At 34.3% G+C, this 25,477-nt stretch overlaps 1 protein-coding gene across 16 annotated transcripts in view; it reads left to right on the top strand.

Moving 5' to 3' along the window:
• ARB2A (ARB2 cotranscriptional regulator A) overlaps positions 1-25,477 on the top strand; it is a 493,438-nt gene that overhangs the window by 221,693 nt on the left and 246,268 nt on the right. For 15 of the 16 annotated variants that reach the window (XM_019027554.4, XM_055387115.2, XM_055387122.2 and 12 more), the window contains one exon: positions 8,542-8,760. In XM_019027554.4, the coding sequence (XP_018883099.1) occupies positions 8,542-8,760 (219 nt within the window). Of the gene's footprint in view, positions 1-8,541; positions 8,761-16,924; positions 17,080-25,477 lie in introns of those variants that run through there. The other variant, XM_063705875.1, reaches the window with a different exon arrangement.

Raw genomic sequence — 25,477 nt, 5'->3', positions numbered from 1 at the left:
GGCTAAATAGCACAGATTTAATAATTATCCCATTTGTTTTTAAACTAAAAATATCTCTATATCTAAAAACAACTGATAGTTGGGGAGATTTTTTTCCTGCACTTTACTTTCAGCACCATCATGATACTGTAAAGCAGAGGCATGAAACATTTTGAACTTCAAATATGATAGATAGTACTTTGTTTATATAATTTTATCACTCTTGTCATTCACCAAGAAGATTCTATGAAAGATTTGAACTCATAGTGTGACATACAATTTTAAGAAGTGTAAGACAATTATCTTATTATTGGTTTGCAGGACTATGACTTGTTGACTGTCTCATACTATAACTTATTTGCTATTACTGTATTTTGTCTCTTTGAAAGAAAAGTAAGTTCATATTAAAGTTGGCAAATGGATATTTTTTAACAAAGTTTTTACCACCATATTTCAGGTTTTTATGACTTTTTTCCTGAATATGCATATTATAATGTAAAAACCTTAAGCCATTTTGAATTTTTATATGTTTCATGTATACCAAAGGGTCACAGATGGTGGAAAGATTTGTTACCATGAGGTAGTGTAGCATTTTGTGATTATAAAATTAATCTGTCTCTAAATCTGTTTAAAGAGTTTTTGCCATCTAATGAGCAATATAAATTATTAATATTTTCATGTTCTTGGGGACATTCACAGCCATAATTTTACCAACACAGCTGTTTGACCCAGTGACATCATGTTTTGCATATTTTTGCATTTTAATGAGCTAGTCATTTAAAAGGTTACAAAGAAACCATAACTCATAAGTAATTAAATTATTTAGCAGAAGAAGTATGAGAAGATCTTCTGACATAGGTCACTGTGGGAAGAGAAATTCATAGCTATACTCATTTGCACCTGTTAGGAGATATATGTGTATTGAAGCGTTTCCTTTAGATTATGAAATGATGTTATTTGTTAAAATATGTGAATGTATACAACACAGCATGCACACACACACAAACACACATCCTCAAACATTACATTTTCATTGTTACAGAGTAAGTTTAAATACCACTCTTAACACAAACACAAACTTAACTTACCATTTAAAGTTAATCATCCTTGAAAATCTAGTTAGCCTGGTTTTAGGAGCATTTTATCATTACCCTTTTCTCCTTTTTTCCTTTTCACATTTCCCTTTTTTTGAAAAATAAAATGGTCTCATGTAGACATTTTAGGAATTTGTATATGATTTGGATTTAAAATTTTCTACTGAATGAAAATATCTTAAAAGTGACTGTCAGTGTAGGATACAGGTAGACTCTTAAGTATAACTAGCATAGTGCTTAGTAGATAGTAGTTGCTTATTAAATGTTTGTTGTATGAAATCGGTATTTAGTGAATTATTGACTGAATGAATAGAATTCTTCGTTATGTCCTCATACTTGCAGGTGGACTCTAGCACCACAAGCACTGATATATTCTTGAAAAAACAATGAAAACAATTTAAACACATGATATTTTAATTGAAAGAAGAAAGAGAAAGGTGGTATATTTAATACAGAATAATTTGGGTACTGTAATCGTTAAACAGCTTTTATGATTAGCTTAAAAACTTAAGCATATGTTTGCATGATATATGATTGGGTCAAAGTGATAATATTTTGAAAGCCCATGTGGCTACCAGAGATGTTTTAGAACTACTATATTTACACAACTTTATAATAGATTTTCACAAGAAGTTAGGAGAACATTGGACTTCCATTCAGCATTTTAAAACGCACAGGCATAACTAGCATGAGGAATAGTAAAGTTAATGAGATGAATCTGCCCATCCAAGTCTTCTTTAGACCATGTAATAAAGAGGTATCTTTTCGATTTCCTAAAGTCATTTAGGGATTTTGATATATCATTGACTGGGCAACAGTTTTAACTTGTTACTTCTTTTTAGTTTAATGTATAAACGTGTGGGTATACCTTTGTGTCATTTTATGAGAATGAGAAGCAAAGAATATAAAAGATTTCACGAAACTATGGTATTAAATCATATTTCTGTCCTCAAAAATGAATGGTAAATGTATTAATGGTACTATTGTACATTTATAGAATCTTTCCATAAGTAAATTGTGAATAGAAGAGAAATTTGCAAAATTTAAGCAACATAATGTTCTAAAACCCAGGAAAAGTTAGAAATGGAGTGGGTGATACTATGGGTAAGTGCAAAGCGCATGTTTTAAAATAAATAGTGCTTGGATGACCTGACATGTCAGAACTGGAGACAAGGGTGTGTGTTTGTCAATATATCCTTCATGTTTTACAGACTCCTAAGGGAACAAGGGAAGATACAATTTCACCTTTTGTGTGCCAAAACATTTTAATTATATCTTCTTCCAACTACAGCGGTTCAGTAACCAAGGAGCTGACATTGATGCATGTGTTGATAAAGCTGCAAACATTCAAAATGAGATTAACAAAGATTTTGAGCAAAGGGTGACAGCTAATTTTGCACAGTATTCTGCATCTAATTCAGGCCAACATAATAATAGAATATTTTATAACTGTTTTGTTATTCAGAAGGACTTTTATGATACATTTATGTTTATGGGTATCTTTGTATCATACTCAAGAATTTATCTGTTGTATGGCTTAAAACTATCTGCATCTGTGTTATAACCCTCACACAATATTAGGGCGGAAAATCTCTCTTATTGTAAGTTTTTTGTTTGTTTGTTTGTTTTTGTAAATTATTCTTCATCCTTGGAACTCTTTGCCTTACCTGAATTAATCTAACTGGAGAAGGTATACAGATGCCGAACACGTATTTTCTAATATTGCTTAGTATCTACTAATAAAATGGCCAAGAAAAGTTATATTCAGTTTATTTAATTAATAAAACTGTAGTTTCTTTATGTTCTTGAGCTCCTTTGAGCACATTTCAGTGTATTTCTTTTCTCTTCTATTCTCTATTTGAAGGCAGCTGACAGTCTTCTTTCACTTTTCTTTTTGTTTGTGAAATTTTCTTTTCTTTTTTTTTTTTTTTATCCACTCACTTCTCCATCTGCTTTCACTTTTGTTTGCTTGGGCCGTCTCTCATCCCAACTTGATAATGAGGAATGCAGTGTGACCCTGACCTCTATCAGCCCATGCATGACCTTCTGACTCTACCATATAACCTTTGACCTTCTCTTTGACAGCTTGATTAATTACCCTGTGTTATGATTTATGAGTAAGTGCTATGTAAAAATAATAGACAACAGGTGGTCCTCTGAAAACTTTTTGTGGCATGTTTTCTTTTACTGACTAACTTGATGAGCTATTTGAAGTTGGAAACTTTATTTGAAGTTGGAAACTTAACTGGGATAATCTATGTTGGTCCATATTATGGTATTTTTATACCATGGAACAGACACAGCATTAGATTTCATGAAGCTACAAGTTAAAGTATGGTTATGAGAACATTTTACAAAATATTAGTAGAGTACTGTTTCCTAAATGCACATTGAGAAGAAACACAAAATGGAGTCAAGTGACATTTCACGCGTTTCAGTCCCAGGTCACGTCTTGAGAAAATTGCTAAAATAATGGAGGGGGCATTTTTCAAGCAGAGCTGCAGTTCCAACAGCTATGTTTACTTTAACGCTTCACTAGTGACTTCTGATTGGTTGTCATGACCTCATCTCACTGTTGCACCTAGGATGGTGCAACAGTGACATATACATACCCTTCTTGGAAAAAGATGAGAATAAATACAACATACATCTTTCAGAAAAGATGAATGGACAGTGGTTTGTCTGTGGGTAAATGTCGTTTATAGATAAAGCACTTTGGGTTTCAATTCCCTTGAGGATGAGCACCTATCTTCTTTCAAACCAAGCAGATAGAATGCTGAACTTGAGAAATATGATTGATAAATTTGTGTAAAATGATCTCTTACAGAGCCTTGCCTGAAGACCAAAACAGATAGTTCCATAGGTCAAAGGATTCCACTCTAACCCCTGACCTCTCTGGTCACATGTGGCTTGCAGTATTGTCAGGTTAATATGCAGAGCCAAGTACTTTCAGCTGATTTTTTATTTAGCCAACCAAAAGATAGTTGAAAAGATGTAGAATTTGCCTGTTTTCCATTTTTCTTATAATTGGTAATGAGTAGGTAAATTAACATGGATAAGTCTTCAGTTTTATCAGATTTCATTTGGGGTCAGAAGTCTGGTTTTGGTCGGGCATTTTAAGGTTTTATCTATTTACAGAATCTTCTTGATAAATGCGTTTTTGTACTGATATAATTTGTCTATCAAAGTTTTCCTTTTTGGTTCTTTGTGTTTGGCATCACCTGTTTGTTTTAGATCTCTCTGACCTAAGCCATCATTTGTTGGTTGAATGATAAATGATTTATTATTTATTAGTAAGTGCATCTACAGACTTCAAAGTAAAGAAGGCCTAAAGACCTGTGTATTCTATTTAAATCACAAGTACTTTTGCTGAATAAAATGCTATGTCTAGGAATGAACTTTTAAGGGTTTCTGATTAAGATCCCATAGTTAATACCTTGTAAACACAGGTCTGAAAATGAAAGTAGAATTATAGCAACAAAAGTATAAAAATGGAATGAGATGAATTAAAGATATAAAGCTTACTTTTACCAATATATATCCTCTTGATCACCTTAATTTCTACTAGACTGTGATCAAACATGAGTTAATTAACAACTTTATGTATGCTTTGTCTTTTGAAATGTTGGATATTGGAATTGATTTGGTAAATCATTATAAAGGATGCCAGAAGTTTTATTTAGTTGTAGAATGCTAGATAACCGATTTGATCATTTTATCTTTTCAAAGATAAGAGAAAGGGTTTCGATGTTTATTTGAAATGACCTAACTTTTTATCTTATAAGAAATGTAGCATACTTAAGGAATAATTAAATATAAAAGAAGTACTTCAACATAAAATGTTTAAGAGTCTAAGCATAAGTTATGGAGCCTTCCTTAGTAGAGTAGCAACCCACAGTTCTTTTAAGATATTATACTTGATGCCTGATATTGTAGTGTAGTTTCATAAAACTTTATGGGTACATTCGTGAAAGGTCACACTAGCATCTCTTCTTACTAATTTTGTTGTGTACTGATTGAGTTACTGGGAATGGAAAGAATCACTTTTTTAAATGGTATTTCGTCTGATTTTTGAGGAAGTTGATATTATTCAATTTAAAACAGTAAAATTTAACTAGTGACATTTTGTCTTTGCTTTGTTTTACTCTATTTTCTTTGACTCTTTAGTTTCCATATATTGATGTTGACATGGCAAAAATCTTGGTAGCTTATATAAAGGAAATTATTGCCAGTGTTACATATGACAGAGAAAAGAAGGGAAACATTAAGTTTTACTATATATCTGTGGTTAGAGCACATAGGTGGGATAGTTAACTTTATTTTCTTACTCCTGCTTTCTGCTACTCATTACAAAATGGTTATGAATGATCTCTGTGAATATTGCATTAATTAATTTAACAGAAATATTTTAATTTTAAATGTTAGTTTTTTTACAGAACAGTAATTGAATTTGCCACAAAGATATTTATTAAAATCCGCTCTCATTTCTACAGAGAATGTTCCTGAGTATTTCTTGATTGTTGTCACATTAATTAAATTGGCAATCTGAAATATCTAAAGGATAAAATATTTTCTAAATAGTTTGGGTGTTTAAATAGAAACATCCATTGTTGAAATCTAAGTGATAACAAATCTTCAATTGATTTATATAGTGGTGATTTAAAAATAGAATCATTTCTCATCTGTTGATGCCTAAGTGAAACATTGACATTGTGCCTTTATGATATTGAACAAATGAGTCATGTAATTTTCAGTTACTTAGACAAATACTGCTTCTTTGAGGATTTATAAATGCCTTTTTTTAAATACTTATTTACATGGAACATATCAAATTTCAGAGTCTATTTAAAATTAAGTAGGCATGATAATTTTTCAGTCTATGATTTCTAAAAATTGAAGTTTAAAGTTCTGCTCAAATAAGCCAGATATGAAAATATTATTTTTTTGATTAAGTAATAAGATAATAGTCTTACAATTCTGGTGACTGTAAATTTTGTTCAAAGAGTTTACCTTTATTTGAGATTTATTCATTATACAAAGATGATGCCATGTTATTTCAGCTTATTAAAATCCCACTCTTTTACCTTGAGTGAAGTTTTTGAATTTGAAATTTTTCATATTATGATTAAAATGTAGTATATCACTATTTTCATCTCTATTAATTTTAAGATTCTATTTTGGTCTTGCTAATTTTAACTCCTGAGTATGAGAGGGTGGTGTGTGTGTGTGTGTGTGTGTGTGTATGTGTATGTGTGTATGTGTATGTGTGTTTAAAGTTCAATTCACTCAGAGAAGGCAGGGAAGAAACATGACAGGAGACCACTTACTCATGGTACAGAATCTAGTAAGGAGGCAATTTTCTTTTTGGCCTATGGTGACCTTTTTTGACTATGTTCCTTACACCAGAGACAGTGTACTGAATGCCTCTATTTCACCCTGTTTAGCAGAGTGCAACAGTGTTCTTTAACTTACTTTTGATGGGAGGAGAAGTTATAGCTGAAATTTGAGAAGGGCGTGAAAAGTTGTAAGAGGCACAAGGAAGAGGGGTAGGAACTTCCTTCAAATGTGATTTTAATAACTAGTCAAGTGTGTCCAACTGTAGAAAATCACCAAGTGACAATCTGTCTACCTGACAGTGATCACAATGAATTACAAGACTTTTGAATAGCTATACAGATTAGAATAAAGCAGGACCAAATAAAATATCTTTTGTTGGTAAAACTTTTGACTTAGAGCTAAGAAACTTTAAAAAAAAATTCTCTTTTGCTTTGATGTAGAATGTTTAAATTACAGAATGTGTAAAGTGTTTTATAAGCTTTTTGTGAAAGAAGCATTATTCTAAAAGCTTTATTTGAACATCTGTTGAAGAATGGGTGGTGTTTTGTAAATCAGTTTGCTATATATTATTATATAGTTTTCATATATGTAAGATGACTGTATCTTAATTAATAGTCCGATCATTAAAATCAGAACTTCAGTGATCTTGAAAATTTCCAAACTAAATAATCGTTTTAGACAATAATATCATCTGATGGAGGAAAAAATAGAAAACAATTCCAAAGAAGTTTGTAAGTAGTTTGTGAAATCAACTGTTTTAAAAAACCAACCATGTGCAGTAATGCAGCATATTTTAAAATAAGATAATTGAGTCTGTGCTATTACTGGTTTACTATTACTGCTGTCAATTTTTTAAAATCATCTTATGGTTGGTTTGGCAAAAAATTTAAAATTTAAACTTCAAGTAGAAGATTCTACAGTTACTGTCTTGAAAAACTATATATACTACCTATTAAGTAAGGATGAGATTTTATGTTTTATTTTCTATTAAATAGATTTTCTAATAAATAGATTTTGTGAGCTATTTTCTGTAGCTCTTATGTTTTTATTATAATATCATACATCTTTTAAATATGACCTTATAGTATTTTACAAGGACATAATTGGAACCTCACAACACATAACTGAATAGAAAAGACAAGATATATAATAGCTTCAAAAATTTGTGTTACCCATGCTTGTCAATGGTTATTGTTTATCCCTCTCTATATTTTCTCATGGTTAGCTTATTCCATTAGACATAATATAAATATCAAACGTTTTCTTAATTATAATCACAGAAATGTTTGCCAGGCTAGAAAGAAATGAGACAGGAAAACATGTTTTACAAATTTAAAAAAAAAGCCTTAATAGCTCAACAAGCTGTATTTTTTAACTTTGGAACCTTGCTTATTTCCTGATTGTAGTTTTTAATAAAGAGAATTTTTATGGTAGGTTGAAAAATGAAAGAAATTTTAAGATTAAAGACTTGCTTCCATACATTATAGTAAGACAGTGGCTTATTTTGCTTTATGATTTTTCTGGCCTCCTGTGAGAAACGAAGTGAATAAAATTCAAGGTACACAGGTAGATGTTATGTCTTTATAATAATGTAGATATGGATGGTTTTGTAATGTCAAATCAGATTTATTCTTTTTTAACTGCTTATTCTTTTTAATTGTTCAGACAAAAAATGCTCTTGAAAGGGCCATTGTAAAGAAAAATATACAAAAAAATGTAGTTTGAATTGTAAACTTTGATTTCAGAGATTGTTTTCTCAAAACAGATAGTATAAATATTAATATAATTTGAAAGTTTACTTGAAAATAAATTATTTGCTAATTTATTTCAGTCATTTTTGGGTTCTGAGATATCTGAATTAGTTTTTTAATTTAAGCTTTATAATCTTTATGTTGCAATTATGTTTTTTGTTCTTATAAATAATAAAAGCTTATTTATATACACAATAAAGGCAAACAATTTTAAATGACTTTCTTTTGAAAAAAATAAAATGATAATCTTGCCTAAAGGAGTATTTTAATGAATATGCAACTATATAAAAATTGCTTAGACTGAAATTTTAAGAACTTTTTTGAAAATTGAAATGGATTATAAGATTTAAATTATGCTACCTTCTTTCATTTCAAAACAGGAAGGATATGGAGTAATAGTACTAAATCCCAATGAAAACTATATTGAAGTAGAAAAGCCGAAGATACACGTACAATCATCATCTGATAGTTCAGATGAACCAGCAGAAAAACGGGAAAGAAAAGATAAAGTTTCTAAAGAAACAAAGAAGCGACGTGATTTCTATGAGAAGTATCGTAACCCCCAAAGAGAAAAAGAAGTGATGCAATTGTTTATCAGAGTGAGTGAGATCGCTACTTTCCTTTACTATTTTCTTTACCTTGTATATATTTTATTTTATATAGATTGTTTTGTTTTTCTTCAAGAATATTAATTTTTTTATTTTTCATCATTTATTTCCCATAGTCATCTACTTGGATTAAATGGGTTTTTAAATTCAGAATTACAAAACGCATCATTCTTATTTCAGTGTGACATTTTATAGAAGTCACAAATGCAAATTCTGTTTCCTTTTGTGTCATATACTACCTCAAGAAAAGTTTTCTAAAATAATTTTATTGTGATGGATGCAGAAGGCAGAAAACTTGCCAATTCAGTTTCCAAACACGCTGTTTCTTTAATGAAACATAGCATCAGCATAACATGCCGTTATGTTGTCCATAAGAGAGAGTATATGTAGCCTAACAATTCTAAGACATATTACCTGCTGAATTAATAATGCTTCATACAAAACATTCATCTTGGGGGGTAAGGTTTACTGGATAATGCATTGTTTTACGATGAGCAACTATCTACAGTGTCTCAGCCTAATGTCTAAAGGCAGATAGAGGGAGGAAGAGTAATTAATATCTTAATAAATACTTAAGCCAAAATAGTTTAGGGATAATGTAATGAGGGAACTCTGTCCTTTTCTCTTGTCCTACCCAGCGAACTTTTACACTTTTTAGTACTAACAGTATGGGATCATTAGAGCAGTGTTGCCCAAGGATTTCTAATTCTGTAGGGGGCACAAACAATTTTATTTACACTTGGACATATTCAGAATGTTGACATGCATACTATAAATTATATATATGAGACATTTGTCAATTTTCAAAGCCCTTATTATGCATGCTAGAAGTTTAATAGTAAAGCATGTCGAAAATGCTACGGGTTAAGAAAAATAGTATATTGAAATAGTCCTCAAAAGTGAGCAATTCAGAACATTTAAACACAGAGAAAATAACGTTTTATAAATTATACAATAGGATAGTAGTAACATTTCAAATTATTCAACTTGAGCTATTTTTACATTTACTTTAGAAGATCATTAATAAAATGTTTCATACCACCTTTTAGGGGAAATATATTGCTTTCTAAGTTTTTATTTTCTGTATTAATCCAGTTCATGGCATAATCACTCTACTTTTTGGAATTGTGCTTTAAACATTCAAAATATTTTATTTATAGGTCAGTCTATTGAGTAAGCTATGACAGTTAAGCAGTGGTGAAAACAGCATATATATTCTCAAGACCCCAAAAATGTATCCTGACTAGGAATTCTCAAAGCAGTTCATATAGTGAATCAAGCAGATTATAATATTTAAATTTTTAGAAAGCATCTCACTATTTAATATATTATTTGAAAAGCAAGAACGCTTATTATATTTAGAAGCAATAAGTAGCTTGTTTGTTCCAATGCAGTTATATCACCCCCTTTCTTTTATATGATTACATTGGGGTCATGATGTTACCATCTTCTCTATCAGTTGTACTAAGCTTCCTTCTATATGATCCAGTCTGTAAACCACCATCTTATGACAGGTTAAAATTTTTAAAAGATTACCTCTGATATCCAGATTCCAGAAATGAATTATATAAGGCTTTTGAAATATAAAATTATAATGAATACTTACTTGTTTATGTAAAATGCAAACAAAATGATATTGTATGTTAAGTTTATTTCTTCTTAAACAATTTTTTTTTGCCTGTGACATGTACAGATTAAGCATCTATCTCAGATATCAGACATCTGTCCTGTAAGTTTATTTCTTCCTATTTTGTCTTTATCTTGTCACCAATGCTTTGCTTTGCTTTTTTTCTTTTGTTCTCTTTATGCATGCATTTTCTTTATTCTGTTTTTCACATCTGCTTTGTTTTTCCTCTCATCTATTTTTTCTTATACCAAGGAAACAACATTCTTTTTATGTTGCTTCATTGTTAAGACCTGCTCTCTTTCCTTTTGTTTTCTTTTTAATTATTTTCTCTCTTTTAGACTCCTGTCATTTTTCCTTCTTTTCTAAGTCTTTTTGCCTCTTTGTCCCATTTCACTCATCAATTCAGGTTCCCAACAAAAGCACCAAAAGACAAAAATAGGCCCAAACACATAATACAACTTTGTATCGATGGCCTTAGTTATGAAATGTTTTTTCTTAGTAAACATCATTTCTCTTAAAATCTTCTGGAATTTTGCAAAATAGCAGAGATGTGCTGACACTCTTCAAACATACTTGTAGATAGTAAGTTTTGGCCTTGTAGTGGGAAAGAGAAGAATGGTTCATTTTGTGTGAGGTGTATTAATTCCTTAGTAACTTTGATCCACTCTGGAAATGACTTCTGCTAGTGCTCTTCTTCTCTCTACATATCTCCCAATACCAAGTGTTTGTAATTTTCAGACACAGAGCATTTTATATGATGGAACTAAATTAACTTTTATTTATATACTTCTTACCAATTTACAATTTGAAATTATCTTCTATTCTTTGTGACAGCCTAATAGGTAGATGAATCACATCATTTTGTCCTGATTTTATAGTTGGAAACTGATGCACAAATGTTAGTCTAGGATCACAAAGCTAGTAAATGGTAGATAATAAATCTACTTGTTGAAACCAGGACTAGTAATTACTGTAGATTCTTCCCCTCTTTCTTCTTTACCACATTGTTCTGTAGATTGAAAAAAAAATATGTATCTGAAATTTGAAAATTAAGCCATGTGTAGTAAATGTATGATACAATATAGTAAACAACATTTGATGACAAAGATAGATTTTTGATCAGCTATTATTTAATGGACTCTATTTCTTAAATGTTTATAAACAATTTATATGTATAAATGTAAGTATTTCTATAAATATGTATACATATTTATATATTCTCTACAAATAGTATGACTAATACTGATCCAAATTTACAGATCAGATTGTGGGTCAAAAATTTTTAGCTTTTGGAGGGTGGAAACTCAGTCTGAGGACCCTGCCCCAGGAGCAGGAGCTATCATATCCTCCCCTCTGCCACTTTCCATTGCAACTAATAAAGCCTGTTTGTACCATAAACACACACACACACACACACACACACACACACACACCCCTTTGAGTAATTTTTCAAAGGTCACATAGCTCTTAATATAAGCTTCATGAGGGCATGTACTTAGTCTGTTTTGCTCACTACTGTATCCCGGAGCCTACAACAGAGCCTTCATAATAAATATTTATAGAGCAGATCTTTCACAATAAATTTTAAATAAGGTGGTAGAGCCAGGATTAAAACCCCACACTACAACTACCGCTTTTTAAAATATGTCCTGCATTATTAAAGTATGCAGCTTGATTTTCTATGAGGAAACATTCCAACAAACCAAAACAAAAAGTCAAACAGCACTACAATTGTTGACTTCCCACTCAATCCAGTAGCTGAGATTACAATCCAAAAATTAATGGTATAAGGTCATTATTTGATACCTTGAACTATATATTTTCTTCTGAATATATAAAAGTAGAATATCCTATTTTCCTTTTGAGCTATGTCATTATTCTGCTAAAATTATGGATGAAAATGGAAATGTTTCAACCTGACCCATTGCAATTTCTGTGTTACACATTTGCTCTTAAGAGTACAGCCAGGCTGCTGGGGTTACTCTACCCTGTACAAACTTTGTGCTTTATGGAATCTGTAACTTCAATTCCTGTTCTTTCCTGAATCCAAAATTCTATCCACTTACAACCCACGTTATAAGTGCCTAGCTGAAATTCCACCTCTTCCTCTCACTATAACTGATGACCCCTCCTTATTGAGACTCATGGAATGTATAATGATTAGCTAATTTACATGGAATTTACCAGGTACTATCTTGATATGTCTCTTGTATTTTTGTCTAATAATTTAATTAATATTACCAATTATTTTCATGCCTCTCCACTAGATCTCCCCATAATCCTTTAGATCTTTGAGCATGCTTTATATGTTTTGGCATTGCATGTCAATCCTTAAAAGCAGATATGTGCTGCTTTTTGCGTTAGTACAGAGCATATTATGAGGGAGTCAGGAACTGATACTAGAATTTAATCCCTTGGATGGAGAACAAAACAACAAGATTAGGCCTAAGTGATACCTAGATAAAGGAACCTGCAGCATAGGAATGAAGGTTATTCTGATATCAAACTGGAGCATAAGAGGACAAGTAAATCAAGGAAGGTCAGTTAATAGAATTTTAGAGACTATATGTAGAGTATAGGCAAAAGTGACTTGATGCTGATCTGTCTAATGTTGGGTTGGAAGTGCTTGAACATCTCTTTCCTAAAGTGAGACTTATTTGTAGACTCTGCTGATGGGAAGTAAAGGAGAAGAATTAGACCCAGCCTCTGAAAGAAAGCAAAAACAGATGCTGAGGATAGAGGGGAAGAGAATTACATGGACACAAAACGAAAAGTCCAAATGTTAAAGAAACATTTACAGAATAGAAATCTTAGCAAAGCCTGGAATTGCACATAGAGATGCTTAAATATTTATCAATTATTTGTTGACATCCATCAAAAATCTTATTCTTTAATATGTAAGATAGTTGGTGTTGCCTAGTTTTCTGATTGATTTTTTTCAGCATTCATGTGAATTTTTGCAATAGTTTAGAAACAGCCACCTCTGATAAACTAAAGCTTTCTTTCCAAAAATATGTTTTTGATGTTCTGACTGGGGTACGTTCACAGTTCTGAATCTCTTCCGTGCAAATGCCACTGAAGTCATTTCTATCTAGTATTTTAGCAACCAAGTTCAATTTATTTGTATTACAAACAATGATTGTTTAATTTCTGAAACTATTTTATTTTCCAAGTCTATTCAAGTATTTGGATTTTCTTTTCTCTAGTATCTTGTAAATAGCCAGTCTCTTTTCAAATTTTTGCAAATATCTAGTATACACAGGCAAAAGTAAATTTGGGCCTAAAACTTTAAGATTAGCAAAGTATAATTTTATTTTACTTGCTTAGTATAAATAGATATGACTAACTAGTAGATTATGTAGCACTTTTCTGAGACATTAGGAGCAGAGCATGAGAGATCAAAGAACTTACTATTTCATGTGGCAAGTTTTCTTAACTATGAAATAGTGTACTTGCTAGCATGTATTATGGCTTATTAAGGGGATTGATTTGGTCTAGGCAATACACATCATGTCAGATTTGCCTGGCAGGAAAACCTGCTTAATATGTTTTGTAATAAGATGGAATTTTCTGTTCTCAAAAACATCTGCCAACAGAATTCAAGAGTGAAGACAGAAAATGTCATCAATTTAGTGGTAATCCTATAAATTTAGTTTCTTTTTGAGCAAGACATATCAAGACACACAAAATTCCCAGTGTTAATCACCACTGGTTATAGTACTTTGTAAAACGATGAAACAAAAACATTTTATTTTTGTATAATGTGTTAATTAATTCATAATGAATTTTAATATCTCAACTGATAAAATTTTAACAAGCTTCTTGGCAACAGATTATTTTTTAAAGCATCTGTTTTTTAATGTGTTGGGTTGAGAACTAAGTCAAATGGCTAAATATGTACATATATTCTTTTAAAAAACATATTTTCACCCCCCATAACTACAGATACACTGCTTTTCCCCTTAGACCACAAGGGGCTGCTGCTGTTCATATCGGATTTTGCTTCCCTTAGAAACTTGTGTACCCCAATTAACTCTATCTTTAGTCTCTTTTTTTTTTTTGCCCCCAGATCTTTTAAAATATAACTGGAAAGAAGAAAAAGAGGCTTAGTTAGTATCTTAATAATCAGCATAAAAATGTATTATTGTAAATGTTTTCTATAATACATTCCAAGGCATTTATATTTCTCTATATCAACTTAAAGCTTGTAGTCATTGAAGGCAAATTGTGATAATAACTTTTTATTTCCTGTTTTAGTGTATGAATAACATTCAGAATCATACCATTGTAGAGATATAGTATGGAGATGAGGTTAAAAATGCAGTCCGAGGCTGGGTTGCAGTGGCTCACGCATGTAATCCCAGCACTTTGGGAGGCCAAATGGGCAGATTGCCTGAGGTCAGGAGTTCGAGACCAGCCTGGCCAATATGGTGAAACCCTGTCACTACTAAAAATACAAAAATTAGCCAGGCATGGTGGTGGGCGCCTGTAATCCCAGCTACTTGGGAGGTTGAGGCAGGAGAATCACTTGAACCCAGGAGGCAGAGGTTGCAGCGAGCCGAGATCACGCCACTGTGCTCCACCCTGGGCGACAGAGTGAGACTCCGTCTCAAAAAAAAAAAAAAGCAGTCTGATAGACCTGAGTTTGAATTCCAGCTCTTCCATTTAATATAGTGTGACCTCAAGTTAACACCCCTGCACTTGAGTTTTTGTCTGAAAAGTAGAATGATAATAATATATGTAGCCAGGTGCCTTAGCATATGGCTATAGTCCCAGCTACTCAGGAGGCTGAGGTGGGAGCATCTCTTGAGCCTAGGAGTTTGAGTCTAGCAAAACTCAAACCTGATATAGCAAGACTTCATTTCTAAATGATAATAATATGTGTAAAGCAAACATAGCATCTGGCACACAGTCTTGGGGCTTTAGGGCTAATAAATAACATCATTTCTCAAGTTGAGACTCAATTGAGAACTAATCCAATTCTTAAGGTCCCTGGCCCTTGTACCTTTCAGTATCTTTCTGGGGTGTTTTCTCTGATGCCAACCAATTCTGCAATTTCTGTTGGGTGTCCAGTAGTTCAATTCAGTTCTAACATTATCTACCTAAAGAGTTCAGTTTCACAAGACTGCCCCTATTTCAGACACCAGTCACAAGTCCTGGAGGAGCCACTCATACTTCTGACCAACTGAATGTAGATTAGGGGTTCCTGTTACCACCTCCTCAGTTTCAATAACTTGCTAGAATGACTCACGGAGCTCAGGAAAATACTTATGTTTACCAGTTTATTATAAAGGATGCAACTTAGGGACAGTCAAATGGAAGAAATGCATAGAGCAAGGTATATGGATGGGAAAGGGCATACTGAGCTTCTGTCCCCTCTGTCAGCATGCCACCCTCCCAGCTGCGCATCAGTGTGTTTACTAACCTGGAAGCTCTCCCCTTCCTGGACACCAGTGGGTGAGGCTGAAAGTACCCTCTAATCACTGGGTCTTTCTGGTGACCAGTCCCATCCTAAGGCTATCTAAAGGCCCTATCTAAAGTCTAAGTCACCTCATTAGCATAAACTCAGTGATGGATTTTTTTCAGGGGATTGTTATGAATAACAAAAGACACTCTACGACTCATAAGCTTTCAAGCCTTTTAGGAGCTCTGTTCCAGGAACCAGGGACAAAGACCAAATATGTTTTCATATTACAGTACAACATTGTTCCAAAATAATACCTCAGTGCTACACTCCGCAGTTTGGAACTCAGCAATATTACATAGGAATCAGACAAAAGGAAACAAAACACCAGCATTAAAAATTGGTACAGTTCAACTGGAAAATTTGATTTAGATCTGTAGCTAATGGACTTCCAGATATATTCCCCCCAAAATGAATTTTCCCCTTATCCTGCAAACATTCCCTTTGCCTTTCATGTGGTAGAAAGTAAAGTAGAATTCATCCTTTCTGCAACCTATTTGGAACATGCCCTGAAGAGCTGAGCTGAGCATGTTCAGTTTCTTTTCCTAAATGTGCTAATCAGATAAGTCACACTCTTCCTGAGGGAAAGAAAGAATGGGATATGGGGAGAGAAACTAAGAATGTTAACTCTAGCTGAAGTGCCTCCATATGAGGCCAGGAGAGGAGTGGCTCCCACCTGACAAGGTCACTATTATATGCATTTTCTAACAATTCAATAAGGCAGTCTTAAAATATAATCATTAACTGTTCACCAAAGCATACCTGTTTCTTCATTTTAGAGTTTTCATTTAAAAGGGAAACTGTGATCAAGCCTGATTAATTTTAAAGCCTTTAAAGGGCCATAATTCTGTTTTAATTACCAGAAATTAACCTTTACATTGTCATGTTTTATATTTCCAAAACCTAGTAAACACAGTAGATTTTTTTCTCCTTTCCCTTTCCCCTTTTCCTTTTCCTTTCCTTTCCCTTTCCTTTCCTCCCTTCCCCTTCCCTTTCCCCTTCCCCTTCCCCTTCCTTTCCTTTCTTTTCCTTTCTTTCCCCCCCCTTTTTTTTTTTTGAGACAGGGTCTTACTCTGTCACGCAGGCTAGAATGCAGTGATGACATCATAACTCACTGTGGTGTAGAACTCCTGGCCTCAAGCAATCTTCCTGCCTCAGCCTTCCAAGTAGCTGGGACTACAGGTGCATGCCACCACACCTGACGCACAGGAGATTTTTAAAATAAAGGTTTGATTAATGAATATTATTTGTTTACGTGAACCTATGAAGACAGGCCTTTGCCTATTTGTATAAATCTACCCTTTGATGTTGAGTAGCATGAGATTGCAAGAACTCTTGAATATTATACTGAAGTGTGCTGACACTGGAAAATTAGTACCTTGTGTTGGAAGCTCAGTTATCAGCCATTATTTTTTTTCTTTCTTTTTTTTTTTTGAGACAGAGTCTCATTCTGTTGCCCAGGCTGGAGTGCAGTGGCGTGATCTCAGCTCACTGCAAACTCTGCCTCCCAGGTTCACGCCATTCTCCTGCTTCAGCCTCCTGGGTAGCTGGGACTACAGGCACCTGCCACCGTGCCTGGCTAATTTTTTGTATTTTTAGTAGAGACGGGGTTTCACTGTGTTAGCCAGGATGGTCTCGATCTCCTGACCTTGTGATCCGCCCGCCTCAGCCTCCCAAAGTGCTGGGATTACAGGCGTCACCCACCGCGCCTGGCCAATTATCAGCCATTATTAAGCGTACCCAGCCTTCTTTGGATTTGGTAAAACAAGCCAATAATGAAGAAATAGAAATCAGTTCAAGAATTAGACCTTTGGATTTCAAACAAAAATTATGATAAAGACCAAAGCTCTGCATTTATGAGTTTTTGTTGGACACTGACCAGTTAGGGTGGTGGGGGACTGTCATAAATATGATATGGTAAAAAGAATAAGAACTTCAGAATCAAATACATACTGTAATCTTAATTTTTTTGCTTACCAACTGTGACTTTAGGCAAAAATCACTGTTTCAGTTCCTACATCTGTAAATTAGGGATAATCATATCTGTTAGACTTTTATAAGGAATAAATGATGTAAATTAATGTGTATGAAAACAACCAGTGGGACTGGGCACAGTGGCTCGTGCCTGTAATTCCAGCACTTTGGGAGGCCGAGGCAGGCGGATCACTTGAAGTCAGGATTTCAAGACCAGCGTGGCCAACATGGTGAAACACCCTCTCTACTAAAAATACAAAAATAGCCGGGCATGGTGGTGCATGCCTGTAGTCCCGGCTACTCTGGAGGCTGAGGCAAGAGAATTGCTTGAACCGGGGAGGCAGAGGTTGCAGTGAGCTGAGGTCACGCCACTGCACTCCAGCCTGGGCGATAGACCGAGACTCCGACTCAAAAAAAAAAAAAAAAAAAAAAAAGAAAAAATTCCTTTCTCATCCCTCCCTTCCTCCTTTCCCATAGGAAACATGGGAAGAATTATGGCAGAGTAAGGTCTTTTCCCATTGGCTTATGTTTAACTTTATTAAGGTCACTGTGGGGTTTTTGTTTATATGGGTTATATCTATTGAGTTTACTATTGAAAGGAATTAAAAATGAGAACATTTAAAAATATTTATTTTTAAATAACAATAAACCTATGATGACATAAATAGCATTTTATGAGAAATAACTATATTTTTAAAATGAAAGACACAATGAAAAATATGGCATTTTTGAAAATCTCTTTAATGTCTGGCTTAATAGAAGGCAGCTGAATTCTTATACTTGCTTCTATATTTCCTCTCTTATAATATGTTGTCTTCATTGATGTTTTTGAGGAAAACTCGGCCTCAAACAGATATGCAATTGTAAAAGAAAGGTCTATTTTAATAGCTTTTTCAGATAATTTTGTATATTCTTCTTTGATGCTATACCCACACTAAAAAGGAAGTTATTTCTTAAAGGTTAGTTGCAGTATGGAGTCTAGAACACATTTTATACTCATAAAAATCCATTGGTCTGTCTTGTACTTTGAATGGATCTTTTACCCATATATGATTTTGTAACATCATACATTGGTCATTTGGAAAATATTGTTTCACTTAGTTACATAAATCATGTAAATGTTGACACATCTTATTACACAGTATAAAAAAATCCTACCCATTAATATTTCCACCAGTATCATCAGAAAAGCTTTAAGAATTAAAAAACTCTCAAAGTTATCAGTGATGATAAAAGTTTCCCAAAATTCCAACTTTAACAAGAAAGCTCAGTTTGTATCATTGACCACAAATACCATCAGTTGTTTTTCTTGAATGGGATTGTCAGGCTTACTTTGTTCATTTTCAAGAAAATGCCTTCCAAATTACCCAAATCTGAATAATCATAATTTGTCTATCAGTCTTACAAGTACAAATGCTATTCCATTAGAAAGTTAACTACTTTAGCTCTAAACGCAATCAAGTGCACAGCTGCTTTTCCTCCAGACTATCATCATAGCATAGTTTGGTATGCAAGTGCTTTATGTATACCTTCATTTCATCACTCATAATATTAAACAGATATATACTCATGGATTGAGATTTAACAGAGGTAAATTTTACTCTTCATTGACATTTATGTGTAGTTGGCTTCCCTCCAACCTCCACTTCCACCCCGCCTTATGTGGCAGTAAAGACTATGACTACTAGTATAGTTTGGTGTCACTGCCTTCGTAGGTGCTAAGTCACAGGCAGTTTTATTCTTCATTGCGTTTTTAATGATTAATGCAAATGTCAATACAGTGAAATAGACAATGTCTTAATACTATAATGAAATAGAGACCTTGCAGGTCCCCTGAAAGAATCTCAGGAATCTCCAGAGGTTTGTGGACCACATGTCTAAAAACACTGGTTTTTGCCTCTTTTCTGGAGCTGAACAGAGAAACAATGAAAGAAAGCAGTTTATTAACATTTATTTATAAAAATAGAAACCATATTTCAGTTGGCCTGTTAGGTAATGCAAAATTAGGTGACTCAATATGAGCGGCGATGTAAACTGAAATAGAGAAATCGAATCGGGTAGAACTGCCTCATTGAGACATTTGGATCTATCTCATTTAAACTCTTGATCTGGACTCAGGGAGCATTGTATATACACTACTCCAACTGTTTGCCCTCCTTCCTCCCTCCTCCCTTTGGTGAAACTAAGATAATGTCAGTCCATAGTGACCCAGCAGGTGGAATTTGAGGATTAGAATTTGTTTTCTATTGATCCACTTCCAACAATAGAAGACCGTGGAGAATCACTTGCCCATTTTAGGCTTTAGCAACTACAACTTTCATTCCGTTTTTTCTCTAGAATGGGTGGCTTCTTGCTGAAAGAGCCCAGATGTCTGTGCTTGCTTTCTAGCTGTCTCACGCTTCCATGTGAAGAGACCACCAAACAGGCTTTGTGTGAGCAACAAGGCTGTTTATTTTACCTGGGCGCAGGCAGGCTGAGCCCGAAAAGAGAATCAGCAAAGGGTGGTGGGATTATCATTAGTTCTTACAGGTTTTGGGATAGGCAGTGGAGTTAGGAGCAATGTTTTGCGGGCAGGGGGTGGATCTCACAAAGTACATTCTCAAAGGTGGGGAGAATTACAAAGAACCTTCTTATGGGTGGGGGAGATTACAGAGAACCCTCTTAAGGGTGGGGGAGATTACAAAGTACATTGATCAGTTAGGGTGGGGCAGAAACAAATCACAATGGTGGAATGTCATCATTTAAGGCTATTTTCACTTCTTTTGTGGATCTTCAGTTGCTTCAGGCCATCATCTGCTAAATAGAGTTGTTAGAATTAAAAGAAGTAATGCAATTAAGTACTTAGTACCTGCTTTAGCACATAGTATGCACTCAATAAACATCACTTGTAATTATAATTATTATTATAATTGAATTACAATTCAAGTTGCCTCTGTCCATGACTATTTCTGAGGCCAAGCTCTTCCTAGTTCTTCAAATTGAGCTCCCTTTGTCTAAGGTAACATTTTTTGTCTAAGATAATATTTGACAGTAACTGTAAAATACAATTAGATGGACTGTGCCTCAATTTGAATTCGGTTATGCATATTAGCCCCTCTCTCTACTCCCACAACCTTCACCCACTTCTTGGGAAGAAAGGGCAACTTAAGGCCCTCTGTCTCCAACTCACTTCCCATTGCTGGGGCCCTTGTCAGGTTAGAAGTAGTAGTTGTTTGTGTAATCTTCACACTAGTCTCGTGTATTACTCTGATGTTACAGATATGTAAAATGAGGCCTAGAGACATAAACAGACTTACTTATAGTTATACAGCTAGTAAGAATAACCAAACCAAGATTTGAGCCCAATTCTGACTGCAAAGTCTGTGTTTTTCCCGCTACACCAGGTTGCAATAGTGAGTATTTTCTCTAAGTGGTTATCTGTGTATATATTATAATATAAAACATGTATACAAATGTGACTAGATAAATGGAGTTTTCTTGGTTGGTAAGGCAGTCGAAATGTGATTAAATAAATAGAGTTTCCTTGGTTGGTAAGGCAGTCACTATGATAAAAGACAAGCAGTAGTTCCTTCTATACAGTAGTTTATTCTAAGACTATTGTTAGGGTGTTGCATTGAGCAGATATATTGGTTCTAGAATCTGGGACCCACATTTTTTTTCTCCTCAAGTGAGACGCCCTTGCACATTATTTTTGCCTCAGTCCCAAACTGTCCATCTGGGTTTTGTGAGCCTTGTAGGTGGAGATGAAGGAAAGCCTAAATGAGTTTTATATAGTTGACCCAAAAGTGCTTTGTTTACTGTAGGGAATCTTTTTTATCCTCACCCTGATTTCAGCTTGTCTATAGGTAACTTTGCCTGGTAGTCAGCCAATCAGCATATTGCTCTTCACTCTTCTATCCTTTGGTGTTTAGCCAGTTTCAGTACTCACGCATGCACACTGTGGCTTTATCCATGGATGTAAACATTACTGTGTGCATCCTTCATGTGTGACATAGCATGGCAATGTAACGTTTACTGAGTGACTTGAGTGTTTCCCTAATAGACTCATCTCATTTCTTTTCTTGTTGTTGTTGAGATAGTGTCCCATCCTGTCACCCAGGCTGGAGTGCAGTGGCATGATCACAGTTCACTGCAGCCTTGACCTCTGGGCTCAAGTGGTGCTCCCACCTCAGCCTCCCAAGTAGCTGGGACCACAGGCATGTGCCACCACACCTGGCTAATTTTTTTTATTTTTTGTATAGATGAAGTCTCACTCTATTCCCCAGGCTGGCCTCAAACTCCTGGGCTCAAGCAATCCTCCTCCCTTGGCATCCCGAAGGGCTGAGATTACAGGTGTGAGCCACCATGCCCAGCATCTCAGTTGTATTTGAATTACATATGTGTATTTGCAAATGTGAAATTGTAGGCTTAGATTTATTTGTTTGGAGCATGACATTTCAGCTTAAAACATTATCAGTTCTACCTTATGTAATATTAATTTTGTTCTCAGTAATATTTTCATTAATTTAATATGAGAAGAAAACAATAGGTTTTTTTTTCCTTGAAAAGTAATAGATTATATATTATAATTAGTGACTCATTTAGGGAACATAAGAAAACAAAGATAAAATTACCCTTGAATATTAGTCAAAATGGTCATCAACCAAGACTTTCCTTATTCTTGTTCTCCTAAATATAATTCTTATACCTGAATTTGCTTTTCTAAAAGCACTTTGGGAGGCTGAGGCAGGCAGATCACGAAGTCAAGAGATCGAGTCCATCCTGACCAACATGGTGAAACCCCGTCTCTACTCAAAATACAAAAATTAGCTGGGCATGGTGGCACATGCCTGTAGTCCCAGCTACTCGGGAGGCTGAGGCAGGAGAATCGCTTGAACCTGGGAGGCGGAGGTTGTAGTGAGCTGAGATTGCATCACTGCACTCCAGCCTGGCGACAGAGCGAGACTCCGTAAATAAATAAATAAATAAGATAAAACGTAACTTCCTAAATGTCTGATAATTGTTATTTCTGTGTGAAATTTCAGAAAATCCCCTCTCTCCCATAAGGTGATAAGAAGAAATATTACAGAACTATCAGTTTGGATGCTATCATATTTAATAACTTTAAAATAATTTGACAGTTATAAACAGTCACTATTTTTCCTTTAGAATCTGAACCAAAGTATAATGGTTCTGTCATAGCAATAATAATATCAGTACCTTTCAGAGGTATGTAATAGATTAATACTTTTTTAAAACACAGACTTTGAACCATTATATACAAATTTAACATTAGAACTAAGATTTTACACTGATAAGTAAATCTGTTAAAAGTAAAATCTGTTTATTATTGAGAAGAGGAACTCATGTTTTTGTAATGTTGCTATTCTAAATTTTTAGCAATGAGGCATTTTTTTTTCACATTAAAGGGGGTATGTACAATTCATTCAGGCCATGTTTGTTTACTGTTTTATATAAAGAATATGTTTAGGAAGAAAGAACACTTTTAATAGAAGGATTCTACCAGAATAGGTTTCCAAAAGATAATATCTAAAACTTAGTAGATATTTTTTAGACTTTTAAAGCCCATCTATTTCATTTGTAGATGTAGATAAGGAAACTGAGATTAAGAGAAATTACACACAGTCATCCCTTGCTTTACGAAGGGAACTGATTCCAGAACCCCTGCATATACCACAGTCCATGCATATGGAAGTCTTACAGTTGGTCCTGTGGAACCATGGATATGTAAAGTAGGCCGTCTGTATATGCAAAACCTGCATATACAAAACTGGCATATACAGACAGCCTACTTTTCAATCTGGCTTTGGTTGAAAAAAATTCTCATAACTGGACCCACACAGTTCATCCCTCTGTTTTTTTCACTCCATTCATATTCTGAAGTGGCCTCTCTTCTGGCCTTTTTCTCAGCAGCTGCGTGTATGTGGGTTTCTGTGTGTGTGTGGGTGTATATGTGTATGTTTATTAGGCAGGGAAAGGTATAAGTGCCCAATAAGTAATTTAGGCACCTAAAAGTTAGTTGAAAACACTGTTCCTCCCATAATCAATTTTAAGAACTAAGGGGAATAATATAAATTTGAAAATCTTGGTGCATTATATCTGAATTGTGACATTAACGGTACTTCATTCACTTCTAATGTTCTTTATTTTGACTTCACAGAGGAGAGTGAAAAAATTCCCTCAGAAATTCTTGTACAGACTGCTGATAAAATGATGCCATCCAAGAAAGGCCAATTGAAGATTGCTTGTATTATCCTCTTTTTTCATTGGTCCTAAAACCTTTTATCACATTTTAACATCTCTGAATTTGGGATGCATCTTAAGAATTAATAGCATATTATAGATTATTTAGCAACGTTTTTTCTCTTAATTATACTTTTAGTTGCATAACTCTTAAGGGGACATAATTCTTACTAGCAACCCCTGGAGTTGTGCTGTGTATACACTGAGTGCCCTTATGGGGCAGCCCTCATAGCGATAAGGTGGACATTCATTGTTTTTCCTACCTTTTAACCTCATATTTGACCTCACAAATTGTATAAATATCACCTGCCTACTATTCGGCAAGTAGTGACTCCTCCATAAATGTTGATTTACTTATTTATGCATCATCATAGTCAGTTTTGTTCCTTTATTTCCCAAAGCAGACTGAGAACAGGTTTGAATTCTTTCAGTACTGGATGTCATATTATTGAGAAGAGGTAGATCTTTAGATGATAAATATAGATGATAAAGCTAGGAAGTAAATGGCCAGATTAAATAAAGATGTTAGCCCCAAGTGTCCTAATTGTTTCCATATGCTTTTTGCTTTTAAAACTTCTTTTAGTACTTTCAAGATACCTGAAATAACTAGTAGTGTGATAAAAGTACAATGCCAGTTATAGGTTACATTGTCTTAGTATACCTTCATCGATTATTTACCATGTCACAAGTGCTAGATATTAAAGATAAAAGGAGAAGAATAAAGCATGTAATTTCTACTCACATGAAATTATCCAGGATCGGCTGGGCGTGGTGGCTCATGCTGTAATCCCAGCACTTTGGGAGGCCGAGGCGGGCGGATCACGAGGTCAGGAGATCGAGACCGTTCTGGCTAACAAGGTGAAACCCCATCTCTATTAAAAATACAAAAAATTAGCCAGGCATGGTGGCGGGCACCTGTAGGCTCAGCTACTCAGGAGGCTGAGGCAGGAGAATGGCAGGAACCCGGGACGCAGAGCTTGCAGTAAGCCGAGATCGCACCACTGCACTCCAGCCTGGGCGACAGAGAGACTCCGTCTCAAAAAAAAAAAAAAGAAAAAAAAGAAATTAGCCAGGATGATACATCAAGATATCAAATGTATCTTGAAACTGAAGACGTGTATCCTGTTTAGTAGCACATGTTGGAACAGATCTCTTCACATTTCATTTCAATAGCTAAGCACTATTTATAAAATATTGTGCTGGCCCTCTGTAAGAAATAGAGATAGAAAAGCCAGAATCCCTCTTTACCAGGAGCTCACAGTATGTAACAGGGAGGCTACGATATTCATAAGCAACTCTAATATTAGGCAGGTTACAGTATGTACTTTGACATCATTCATATGTTATAGGATTTTAGGAAAATTTTATTTTTCAATGGGAAATTGAAAGGTCCTTCACAA

Source organism: Gorilla gorilla, chromosome 4 (assembly GCF_029281585.2).
Source record: "Gorilla gorilla gorilla isolate KB3781 chromosome 4, NHGRI_mGorGor1-v2.1_pri, whole genome shotgun sequence".
In the NCBI taxonomy this organism is placed as follows: Eukaryota; Metazoa; Chordata; class Mammalia; order Primates; family Hominidae; genus Gorilla; species Gorilla gorilla.
This window is presented reverse-complemented; position numbering and strand designations above follow the sequence as displayed.